General features: G+C 36.0%; 1 protein-coding gene across 1 annotated transcript in view; it reads right to left on the bottom strand.

The window, feature by feature from the left end:
* MARK1 (microtubule affinity regulating kinase 1) overlaps positions 1-13,681 on the bottom strand; it is a gene marked incomplete at its 5' end in the record, with an annotated part of 141,203 nt that overhangs the window by 48,483 nt on the left and 79,039 nt on the right. The window contains 3 exons of the mRNA XM_082658238.1: positions 264-329; positions 1,411-1,459; positions 13,506-13,559. Of these exons, the coding sequence (XP_082514364.1) occupies positions 264-329; positions 1,411-1,459; positions 13,506-13,559 (169 nt within the window). The remainder of the gene's footprint in view (positions 1-263; positions 330-1,410; positions 1,460-13,505; positions 13,560-13,681) is intronic.

Below are 13,681 nucleotides of genomic sequence, written 5' to 3'. Positions count from 1 at the left end.
TGAAATATTCATAGATAACAATGCAAATTTAGAGTTTTGAAAAATGTCCCTAAGTAATTTTTAAATAAGCCAAAATCCTACTTTTAAATGTAGGATCAATAGGTCTTGAAACTAAACACTGAATTTTCCTTAAGATACCATTTAAAGGCATTTTACGAAACTACAAATTCATTAACATCAAAAAAGACATGAATGTTAATGACTGGTATTAATAATTCTATATGTCTCATCAAAGATAACTTTTCATTCCCTTCCATCCTTACCTCCACTCGCGTATTCCATGACTAAATAGAGGGTCTTCTCTGTTTCAATAACTTCAAACAATTTTACTGAAAAAGAAATTAGAGATATAACTCTGTGGTTGTGAGCACATATTGAATATGCTTTAAGAAACTTTAAGGTAACACTAAAGGAAAATTTGAGTATTTACTAAAAATTATTAATTACAGTTTAAAATTTTCTCAAGGGTTATTACGACTATGGAAGAAAACTATTTACTGTGAAGTGATTTGGAACCAACTGCTGGGTCAAAAGAGAGTTAAATTTCTGGGATTAAAAAAATCATTCCTTTTCTAATTAGAATAAGGTAATAAAAAAAGAAAATCTTAAAATCAAAGTAATAAAATTTTAATTAAAGCTTAAAAAGACACTATTATTATAATGAGCCTATCAAAAAATGTTAAATAATCTTTGGTACAGAAACAAAAAATTTTATAATTATGTGATATTTTAAGTTTCTGGTTAAAAAAATACTAAATTATGAGACTTATGTATTGACAAATAGTTGAAATTATACACCACAAGTAACTGCATGAGTGTCTCTAATAAACATAAGATTTTTTAATGTGCAAGAAACACGATTCAAAAATAAACAGATTAAAAGAAGAATTACTTTTTACTTCTTACAATCCAATGATTTTGTATAATACATGTAATCAATAAACTTATTTGTAAATATGGGGGAAAAACAGAACTTATGGAAGTAAATTCACTAAAACTGAAATCAACTCTATTTTCTCTAAAATTCAAACTAGTTATTTTGCTTATAAACTATGATCAAGCCCAAGGGCCTATTATCAAAATATCTGGAATTATTTTTTATAAATACCTAAATGGCATGCAATCTCTATTTAGAGAGATTTAGTAAGGAGATACAAAAATCATTTATATGCTTTAACTCCAAGTCATATATATTATTTTAGTGACAAGCAGAAGACAGCAAGGTAGTAGAAAACTACAATTTGTAGCCTTCAGTTAACTTCTTTATAATCTATTTTTACCCAAAGTATCACTTTCTGAGGTTATCACTTTTCCTCATTTTATATAAAACATCCTTAAAATTGCATCCTTTCAAATAGCCTCAAATTAAGGAAAATACTTTATTGTTAATTGTATACATAAATTTCATACCTATGTTAGGGTGATTCAATATCTTCATTATTCGTACTTCCCGAAACAACTGTTAAAACAACCAAACAATTTTGTTAAAAAAGAACACTCAAGCAGAGAACCAATCAAAACATCTATTTGAAAACATTTATCTGCTTATAAGACACTACAGGATTCTGGTCAAATAAGAGATTTACTTCACAGTCCCAACTCTAATTTTGCTGAGACTTGGTTCCCAGGACAATTTTAACTAATGAACTCAAATGGTTCTGTGTGTGTGTGTGTGTTTGTGTGTGTATGTGAATATACCATATACAGTAAAACAAACATTTATTTGAATACTCATTACTAGGAATAAAAGAAAAACACTGTGGGAATGAAACTAAATGATCATTCACATGATTTTTATCCAAAAAAAACCTTCCTTGGGGTTTGGGGGGCCTGACTCTTTAATCACCTCTATTGGTTGATCAGACTATAAGCAATTATGAATAAAGCTGTACAGACCATGTGTAAGTTTCTGTGTGGACATAAGTTTTCAATTCACTTGGGTAAATACCAAGGAGCATGATTGCTGGATGGTATAGTAGAGTATGTTTAGTTTTATAAGAAACCACCAAACTACCTTCCAAAGTGGCTGTACCATTTTGTATTCCCACCAGCAATGAGAGTTCCTGTTGTTCAACATCCTTGTCAGCACTTGGTGTTGTCAGTGTTTTGGATTTTCACCATTCTAACAGGTGTGTAGTGGTATCTGTTTTTGTTTTTTTTTTTTAATTTATTTATTTTTGGCTGTGTTGGGTCTTCGTTTCTGTGCGAGGGCTTTCTCTAGTTGTGGCAAGCGGGGGCCGCTCTTCATCACGGTGCGCGGACCTCTCACTATCGCAGCCTCTCTTGTTGCGGAGCACAGGCTCCAGACGCGCAGGCTCAGTAGTTGTGGCTCACGGGCCCAGTTGCTCCACAGCATGTGGGATCTTCCCAGATCAGGGCTCGAACCCGTGTCCCCTGCATTAGCAGGCAGACTCTCAACCACTGCGCCACCAGGGAAGCCCCTATCTGTTGTTGTAATTTGCAACTCCTAATAATGTATGGTGTTGATCACCTTTTTATATGCTTATCTGCCGTCTATATACTTTCTCTGATGAGACCTCTGTTCAGATCATTTGACTATTTTTAAATCAGTTATTCGTTTTCCAAACTCTTTCCAAACCTCAACAATACCAGATGCCAGTGGACAGCAGTAAGCATGGAATACTCATCAAATATCATGTAGATTCTAGTTAGCGACGTCAGAGAATATGTCCTTCCCATGAGCAGCCCTGGAGGCCCTGGGCAGAGGGAGCTGGAAGTCACATACCCTCACTTCCTCCTCAGGGGTCTCAGAGGGGTAAGGGCCTTGGTGTGAGCTGGGTGGCCTCAGGTCAGCAGAGGGGAGTGTGGAATCTTACTCCTGTGAATATTCAGAGGGAGGATTGAGGGGACCTCCTATACCAAGACAGAGGGGATGCCACCAATACCCGACGTTTCTCACGATTGGCAGCAGGGGCAGAGCTCTGTGGGGTCTTCCTGTATTCCTGGTGGGTAGTCCCCTCAGAATGCACTCAGGGTTTTTATCTTGGTTTCTGACACCACCTGGGTCTCCTCACTCTGCTTACCTGACATCCTCCCTAAAAATAAGGCCCTCACTTCCCTGAGAAAACCAAAGAGGAAGTAAGGGAGCACCTCATCAGCTGACCTCTGCCCACGGATTCCTTGGGCTGACAGCAGAGGTAGACTCTGTAGTTTAGACTTTCAGAGAATCTGTACTTCTGGTTTCAACTTTTTTTTTTCTTATTATGGCACATTAGCAGATAAAATTCACACATAATATGAGCACATAAAACTTATATATAACTATAAAATCATAACTCACAAATCTGATGATCCTAGGTTCTACTATAAGCAGAATTTTTTTCTCCAGAAAAACAAGTCAAATATTATGCCTGCCTCCTATTTTTCCATGGCTTTCATAAACCCATTTTATAAGCACTGAGTAATAAAAGTCCATTTAAACATTTAAAATATCATTTTATAAGAAATATACCTATTTGTAACTAAAGTAATTTTTTTAAATGTTAAACTTTATTGTTTAAAAATATTGACTTTTTTTCCTGAATCTCCACCCTGCACCCCAAGAATGTATTATAAAAAACAAATACAGATAGTCCCTATTTTGGTTTTGCTGTCCTATATAGATTTTAAAGTTACTGGACCTATTATTAATACGAGTAGCATTACTGTAAGTTTCGTTTGCATTCATTAGTATTATCACTATTATGTATTTCTTTTTAAAAAATTTATTAAAGTATAGCTGATTTACAATGCTGTGTTAATTTCTGCTGTACAGCAAAGTGATAGTTATACATATACACACATTATTTTTCATATTCTTTTCCATTATGGTCTATCACAGGATGTTGAATATAGTTCCCTGTGTTATACACTAGGACCTTTTTGTTTATCCATTCTATAAATAATAATTTGCATCTGCTGATCCTAAACTCCCACTCCATCCCTCCCCACACCTGCCATCCCCCTTGGCATCCATATTCTGTTCTCTATGTCTGTGAGTCGGTTTCTGTTTCGTAGATAAGTTCCCTTGTGCCGTATTTTTAGATTCCACGTATAGGTGATATCATATGGCATTTGTCTTTCTCTTTCTGACTTACTTCACTTAAGTATGATAATCTCTAGGTCCATCCACGTTGCTGCAAATGGCGTTATTTCATTCCTTTTTATGGCTAAGTAGTAGTATTATGTATTTCTAATAGCAAAGTCCCCAATAACAATCTTGTTCTCCTATACTTACATGTAAATGAACTACCTCTGTTTTCTTCATTGAGTGTTACTTCCTTATTAAAATTTTATTTATCTATTAAGTTGTTAGATGTGACTATACAGTCACAGTTCACAAGCACTACAGGACAGAAGCCTTTGTAACTGGCCTCCATGAAACCAACTGTCACTCGGCATTGCCTCTGCAAAACCTGCTGAGCACACTTGTGCACCCTCGATGCTCAATGTTCGAGGTGCTTCCTGTGCCCCTACACTTCCGCGGTTAAGCAGCATGCTTACCAAAGGTAATTTAGATTTCAGACATGTCTGTCAGTTGCAGTTGTTACTGCAAATAGATCATTCAACTAATGTATTAGTCTTCTATTGCTAAGTAACAAATTACCACACCCCAGCAACTTCTAACAACACACATTTATTATCTCACTGTTTCTGTGTGTCAGTATTCACTGTGCACTGTGGTCACGGCTTAACTGGGTCCTCTGCTGGGGGGTCTCACAAGGCTGCCATCAAGGTGCTGTCCAGACTGCACTCTCACCTAGAGGCTCGACCGGGGAAGAACCTACTTCCAAGCTGACCCAGGCTGTGGGCAGAATTCATCTCCTTACAGCCCTAGGGCTGAGGACCCTGGTTTCTTGCTGGCTCTCCTGGAGGCTGCCCTGACCTCTTAGAGACTGCTCACAGGTCTTGCCAAGTAAGCTTCTCCAACACAGCAGTTTACTTTATCGAGCCAGCACGTGGGATCTTCCCAGACCAGGGCTCAAACCCGTGTCCCCTGCATTAGCAGGCAGATTCTCAACCACTGCGCCACCAGGGAAGCCCTCCTTTCTCATTTTTAAACTGTGACATCATGATGTTCCTAGCATATCCAAATTTAGCACATAATGCCTTTCAAACTACTGTTTCAATTTTGCTGTCAGCTGAAAATTAAGGCCAGAGTTTGTTAAGATTGTGTGTTGAATTAAAGAAGTTAAGTGCGGAGAGAAGGCTTGAGATGGGTCTTCTATGACTAAATGGCAGGGACTTCACTGTTTGGACTTTGTGACAGCTGTTCTAGTTGTTCAGAGGCCTCTATTGTTTCCTCCTTGGTTCTTGGCTTTGTTCTAGATAACTGAAGTTAGTGAACAATCCTCAGTTCCGTGGACAGGTATTTACTTTCCAGTTCAGTCCTTCCTGGTTAGAGCTTAGGGTCAGGATTAGGCAAACTCCATTAGTGTTAATCAATACATATTTGCCTTAATTATTTCTTCTCTCAACTACTCTGTTCCTTCCTACCTCTTCCATTCCTTCTGCCTACTATTACTTTTTTTTTGATGGTGGAAAAATCTGTTCTATTTAGAAGCAGTCAAGTGGACATGGCTTAGACAATCCCCATTCTATTTACTCTCAAAGCAGCACAGCCAGGGGCCGAACACCTATCATCTCTCTACCAGCCCTGCTCACCATGCTGCCCTTGGACTCATCAGTGTCACAGGACTTCTTCACTACTTCCTTGATCTTGAGGCAGATGGGGAACAACTCTGTGGCCACGGGGAGCTTGACAAAGGCTGTGGTCAAGCTTGTTCCCCCCAGGAGAGCTCTTCCAGGCTGTCATCAAAGTCATAGTAGACTGAGCTCATAAAAAGAGGGTGACGTTTGTTTGTGCCTTTTAACACAACCTTTTTTGGCCTTTCAAGTACTTTGCTCTGATTTGGGTTTGAGGAGGGGCAGAAGGCCTTCTTTACCTTCACCGTAAACTCTGTAAAAATTCGATCTATATCTCCAACAGCAGTTTACTGGCCTATTAATGTGGAGTGTGGGTGCTGTGCTGTACCCTGCAGGTGACGTTCAGCTCCAAGAGATAGTGAGGACCTTGTCTAGACTTTGTCTCGGAGACGCCAGTCATGGAGCTATACTAACAGAATCTTATAGATTAAACTCTCAGCTTTTTAATTTCTAGGATCACCATTTCACTCCTCCTTTACCTGAGACATCATATTGGGACACCAAAATATTTTATAAAGTTATTGCTAGTACCAGTATAACAGCTTAGGCTAATTTCTTAAGTTCTTCCCATGAAACAGTAGTTCAGAAAAAGAAATCTGAACATAATTAAATTCATATATATTGATGATTTCTACCTAAAAAAATGATTGTTTAGTATTACTTCCAAACTTGACAACTTATAGCCAGTTATTCATTGCAAAATAATAGGCTGTGGTGTGCCACTTTGCCAAAATTTGTCTTCGTACATGAATTATAAGATTCTTATTTCTCATGAACTGGTACCAAGTTTATAGTACTAGAGTCTTTCCCAAGGCCTTGTACAACTCTGGGCTCAAGTTGGTGCTAAGTAAATAAAATTGTTTGAGATACCAAATCAAATAATTTCAGAGAGAAGATACTAAACATAAAATAGATTAAGTTTGAAAAGCTGTCCAATCTCACTATAAAGAAATCATGGAAATTAAAACAAGATGCCATTTTGCTTCTATAAGGTTGGCAAAAATTAAGAAATCTGATAATATAAAGTGCTGACAAGAATGTGAAGCAAAAGTAAATCGCATACAGTGTTAGCAGAAGTAGAATGGATGCAGCCACTTTGAAGAGCAATTTGACATTATTTAATACAGTTGGGGATATGCATGCCCTTCAACCTTATTCTACTTGGAGAGATATACTCTTCTATACATCTTCACAAAAAGATATACATAATAAGAATCATTGCAGCACTGTCTGTAACAGCAAAACCAAAAAGCTAACTGGAAAAAAAACCCCACTAAAACAACAGGAACAATCTAAATATAAACTAACAGAAATGAACTAAGTGTAGTAGATGTCTATTAATAAGAAAATGGGTAAACTGTGGCTTATTTGTACAACGGCATATAATAATAGTGAAAATAAATGAACTAGACTATATAGACTAACATGACTAAAACTGTAAGACAATGCTAAATGAAAAAAGCAAGTTGCAGAAGAATAGAAAGTTTAAAAATAAATAATACATAGTATTTCATGTACAGATACACATGTGAAATTAAAAAAAAAAAATGGGAATAAGACCAAATTCAGAATAGTAGTTATTTCTAGGTAGAAAAATACAGGAATAGAACCAAGAAATGGCACACAGGACTTCAACTGCATCTCTTGTAAAAAAAATGATTAGAAATGAAAACTTTTAGTCCAATAAATAAATATCATGAGAAAGCAAGTTTTTAAAATGGGAAAGATGTTTTGAAGTCTCCATCCAAAAATTAAAAATAGACTAGTGTACTGTATCAACAAACTGAACTTAGAAAAAACAGGAGTATGACTCAAAATAACTAAATGCAAATATGATTTTTAAAACAGCCAGATATTCAGTCTAAAATTCATAGGTGATTTAAAGATTTCTAGCTTCCTCCATTTCCAAGAGAAAATTCTTCCATATTTATTTCAGAAAATATTATATACTTTCTTGAGAATACAGAAATAGATGTACGCTTTACAGCCAAAAAAGACCAAGCAATTAAAACAGGTCTTCAGAATCAGAGCCAGAATACAAGAATCCAAAGCAAAACGCAGGGACTTCCCTGGCAATCCGAGGTTAAGAATCCGTGCTTCCACTTCAGGGGACACAGGTTCGATCCCTGGTAGGGGAACTAAGATCCTGCATGCCACGTGATAGGGTCAAAAAAAAAAAGCAAAATCCAAACAGTACTACTCAAACCAAAACAAATAAAAACTAAAGTGATTATTTATGAAGATTGTTTATAAATAATTCTTAGTTATGAGTGCTTAATTTTATGAAGCACAGGGGGATTTAACACTGTTGTTGAGACAGGAAGCTTTCCCTGAAGGAATGACTCTAAGGCTGAAATGTGAGAAATGAGTAAGAATTAAGTGAAGAGGGAGTGATAAAAGATTATGCATAGGGTGGGGTGAAAAGCTGCAAAGGCCTGGTAGCTAGAATAAAGGGTAGAAATAGGAGCAGATAAAAGAAAATCAGTGAAGTTGGAGGAGTAGGGGATGAGGAGAGCAAGGAGAAGCTGGGGAGAGCTGGTGGACCATGGGGTAGAGGAAGAAAGTAGGGCCTGTACACCATGTTAATGAATTTGATTTCTAGGCTACAAAAAACAGGGAAAGCCAACTAAAAGCTTAAATAGAAGGATGACATAATCAGACATATTTTGCATCCTTGATGACTTTTTAAACTCTGTGTGTGTGCATCCGTGTGTGTGTGTGTGCGCACACGCGCGCACACATGCAGGGATGCAAAGTGCAGAAAGACGGGTTAGAAGGCTACTGGGGTAGTCCAAGGGAGAGATAATAGTAGTGCTGTCTAGAGGATCATGACGGAAAAAGACAAAAGCAAACATTCTCAAAAGATATGTAAGAAATAAAATCAGCACAACTCAAGGTCAGACTAGATGGTGAGAAGGAAGGAGAGGGAGGGGTCAAGGATAACTCTGAGGTTTCTGACTTGCACAACTTGGGGACAGTGTCATTCACTGAGAGAGGACACTGGAAGGGCACTAGGTGGGCAATGTACCAAGCAGGTGGGGTGGAGATCATGAGTTCAGTTTTGGACATAATAAGTTTGGGTTATCTTTGAGGGATTACAAGCAAACGTAGGGGAGGTCTGAGTTGAAGATATAAATTTGTGAGTTTGCCTACCGGTGGTAATTTAAACCAGAGTTACCCTTGAGACAGCCTAGGAAGAGAGAATACAGAAAGAGAAGTCCTAGGACCATGTCTTGTGAAACTCTTAACACTGAGTGGCCCACAAAAAGGACAATGAGTCCACTTAAAGGAAACAGAAAAGGAGGGGCCAAAAATGCAGAGGAAAACATAAGGAGAAATATAATCTTCTTTCAATAAATACTTGTTAGATTAAGAATTAATTAATGAACACATGTACTGGGCTCCACGACGTGTAGCTTGAACCACAAGACAGTTTCCATTTCTAGTTTTACTTTTTTTTTTTTTTTTTACTTTTTATTTCTATTAAATTAAAAAAAATCCTAAGTCACAATCATTGATTGGGGGAAGGAACAAAGCATTGGGTGATGTGTCAGAGACTTTCAGATTAATTACTGGATCCAACCTTACAAAAGCATTTCTCCAAGAAGACTATGCCCGGCTCTCAGACAAATTCTAGGCTGCTGATCTAATCACACTAAAAGGTTAGAAGACTGGAAGTTTCAAGTTGAGAGCTAATAACAATGGGTTCTTAATATACTCTTTGGATATGCTTGCGTTGGAAGGTATTCTTCATATTTGGATGTAACATTTGTATGTTAAACTTGCCCAATAATATGTCATTGAACCCTTTGTCCAATAACTAATGATGGCTAAAACAGGGTTTAGAAAAGTCAGATTTTTGGTCAGTGAACTGCTTGAAATACAGTTTGGTCTTTCCAGAAAATCTGGTTATCTTATCTTCAACATTTAAACTGTTGCTATTTTAGCTAGACATTAACATTATTGATATCACCTTTTAAAAGAAACTTGTTTGAACAACTTCTCCCTCAAATCCATTGTATTTCAGTGTGAAAGATATACTTCCCACCAATTCTTCACACTGTATGCTAAAGAAACATCTTTCAATAGCCAAGATTTTATGATAGTCCCTGTTTTCAGTATTCCTTTAAAACCAAATCAAGATCAGAGGTTATGTTACTGACCACAGATGTCATGGAGAATGAAGCAATGAGTGACTGGGCATTAGGTATGATCTTATTTATTCACATAGCAGAATCACTCCTTGCAGTATATATATTAAAATTTTCAGTAATGATTCAAAGACAACTTCTGCAGTCTACAACCCAGCTCACTAAATGCTAACCCCTTCTCTTTTCACTTAGGTTTTCACTGATCCACAAAAGAATTGGTCAAGACTTTCCTTCAAATGATCCACACACATAAAAAGAACTGTATGGAAGAAGTACTCAGCACGTAAGTGGTTTTGTGCAGCTACAAAGTGAAATATGCTATCAATATCAAGCACACATATGTGAGAGTAACTGGTATTTCAACCTATGTCCAACAGAGAGATCTGTTAAGGAATATTGCCGAGAAGCTTCTGCTTTCTCCTTGATCAAAAATATTTGTCAATAATTATACGATTTCTTTTACAAGTTTGGTTTCTTGATAATTCGCTAAAAGAAATGTAATTTTGAATTGCTTCAATGGTTGTCCTCTGCTCTACCTTTAGTGACCAAATTCATCAACATAATAAAGATTATTTTGCAGATGTTTTGGAAAACTTAACTAGCTTACCAGAGAGGTCTCTGGGCTTTATCTGAAAACTCACTAAAGTATAAATGGCTTAGGTCACCATTTGACAGCGTTTTACAAAACAGATAACACACTAGACACTAGCAGTAAATGGATCGTTCACTTAAGCCTAATTTCCAGATGTCGGTTATTGAAAATTTTTTACACTTGCCCTGCTTGTGCAAAATCACTGTCACAAGGATTTTCATTCTTTTTAACTGGGATGCAGCACTCCTCTTTATTATTTAATGAGTTGTAGTAGTCTTGTTTCTGTTTTCCTTACAGGTTTTACTATTCAGCAAATCACTTCTGAACCACCGCACTATTTTTGTGAATTTGAAATACAATGCAACACAGTAAAATAGAAAATGCAAATTAACAAGCAATACACAGAAGACAGATAAACTGCACCCTGGTGACTGCGATCTGAGACAAGCTAACACAAACTCTTTCATCTGTGTATAAACTAATGTGTCCCAGTTTCAAACTTGGTGGAATTTCAGAGGAAACGATAACTATTCTTACATTTCAAGTATGTGAACTAGGAATAAAACTGCTTCATCATTCTGCTTTTCCTCCAACAGTAACAGGTTGCTTAAAAGATCCCCAGGAATCACGAGTATAGTTCATAGACCCTAGCCTAAAAAACCACTAATGTATGAGGTGGGAGTCATGCTCCAAAGAGGAAGAAGGAAATATAGCACGTACGTCAAATAGTTCTTAAACTATGAAAACTTATTAAACTGTATTCCATTAATTTAAAATATGTAATACAAATAATAGGAGCATATTACGTGAAGAATGTTGAAGCCAAAGATGCTTAACAATTCCAAAGACCGAACTGTCTTTAAGAACTTTATATTTTAGAAGTTTGGAACAGTTGGGGTATCAAATTTAGATTACTTTTATCTACCATTGATGTTGACAAAGGAAATTAATATTTCCTATAAATACGTTATACACAAAAGAGAGTAAAGGAGGGGAACCAGCTTAAATTCAGACCAAGTCCAGAACAAGATTTAACCAAACACTTTTGGGTTGAGATTAAAATGAATCCTTACTGTAAATGTATGTGCTGCCATTATCTGCCTTTTAACAAGCACACCTAAGACATGGAGAGCCATTTTGCTATTTTTCACCTATAGGACTTGACTGTCAATGCTAAGGAAAAAGAAATGATTACTTTTAATTCCATTGTTTACATTTTCATTTTTTAGATATGACTGACTGGGAGATGCTCCCAGCATTCAATGCGTAAGGCCAAATGTTGAACGTTCTACAATGCACGAAAACTAAGCAAGCCTCGATCCGTTTTTTCCCAAACCTTTCAACAAAAAGCCAATCTATGAACACAAATAAAAATTATTTTGAAAACAACAAAATGCACAGTGTATTGGCTACATTTAGCAAATTTCAATCTTTCCTTTGCTTTTATTTTTACAGATTAAAGAAAACAAAATTGCCATCATTTTTTATATGCCTGTTTGGAAAAGCAACAATTTATCAGCAAGATTAGCAGAATTTATAATAGAAATTACATCAACAAGTATATTTTTAATCTGAATAACAGTCCACCTTCATGTCTGCATGTCCACATGTTTCAATAAGCGTGACTTTGGTTCTACGACCTTCTCTGGTCCCCCCTGGGAAAGACAGAGCGGGGGTCACATTACTGTGCCTCCAACGAGCACAACAGGCCTGGACTAGTTCTAAATGTCACTTAAAATCAGTTAATTTACCAGAGTAACCCACAGATTAACCTAGGAAAAGTGACAAGGCTAGGTGGGCCATGGACTGGGCCACTGGGCTGGTATGCAGTCTGCATTGTAAAAGGATTCCCAGGAGAAGGGCAGGCAAAACTCTGCCCCACTGTGGCTCTAGTCCAGGAAAACACAGCATCTTTGGATAACTCATCTGCCCAGGGAGGATGCCTTTTTATAACGCATACCACTAAATCATGATTAGCTGAAAGATGGGTGCTGGAAGTTTCTCCCAAAAATCATCCAATAAAGTATATTATCTCATACTCAGAGAGAAAAAAAATCCAGCAAACCTTTCATGTTCTCACAGATGAGAAATACTAATGCTATGAAAAATTATATTGGTTGTCAAATTTAAAAGGAATCTCATTAAGTACAAAGACAGATGTCTAAGTAGAAATATATAAAATAAACTGAGTTATCTGGCACTGAGACAAGTGGAAAGTCTTGATATCACAGACCCAAATTTTTAATTTAATGGTAGAATCACAGCAGGTGTAGTTAAACATACTACACTAAAATTTTCTTATAAAATTCTGTTTTAGAAATCCAGAGTTATTTACATCACACTTACATATGTGACCACGATCCCATTATATTCTAATTAAAATCATAATGTACTTTATATATATATTATACATAAATATTATATAGTGAGCTATATACAAACATATATGACATAAATGTTAAAATATCTGCTTCATTTTTAAAGTACTAGTATGTGTATCTGAGAAAATTTTCCCACATAAATAACTAATGAAGCAACATGAAACAGCTTTACCAGGTCAATTCCCATCCTAACTGCTTTTTTTGGTCCCTCTTCTGCTTTATATTTTCACCCTTTGAAGAAATGGTCGTATCTTTTATTGTAAGTTAGTTGAAAGACTAGTTCTTGTGAAAGAAGGAAGAAAAGCAAGTGAAGCGATAAAAGGAAACCCACCTATGGACAACAGTATCTCATGAGTTGATTTTTAATGAAGCAGAATCCTTACTACTTCAAAATATTTGACATGAAAAATTTTATTTTACTGAATTAAAAGACATAAGTTCCTCTGATATGGTACATGCATTTGAGTAGCAGATATTTTTCAAAAACACTTGATAAACATTTTAAAAATATTATTAAATGTAAATATTATGTTTTATATCAAATCTTTTCTTCATATATGGATGAAATGTAGTATTGTACCTAACAGGAAGTTTAGAATAACTGACTTTACAGAGTATCATATATTAATTAATAAACTCGTATTCTAATTACTTACTATTAAAATAATTAAATACCTTTTGTAGACTGGTAGGATTTAGCTGAGTTTTGTCTATTATTTTCACAGCAACCTAAAAAAAAGAGAATCATTAAAATATATTTGAGAATACATATCTTAATGAATAAAATTTATAAGGAAAACATCTTTTGTTTCATCCCTAACTAGATATAATTTAGCTGTATTTGGTGTTCA

The sequence above is a fragment of the Grampus griseus genome, assembly GCF_964374135.1.
Source record: "Grampus griseus genome assembly, chromosome: 1".
Classification (NCBI taxonomy): Eukaryota; Metazoa; Chordata; class Mammalia; order Artiodactyla; family Delphinidae; genus Grampus; species Grampus griseus.
The sequence above is the reverse complement of the archived record's forward strand: the minus strand, read 5'-3'. Positions and strand labels throughout refer to the sequence as shown.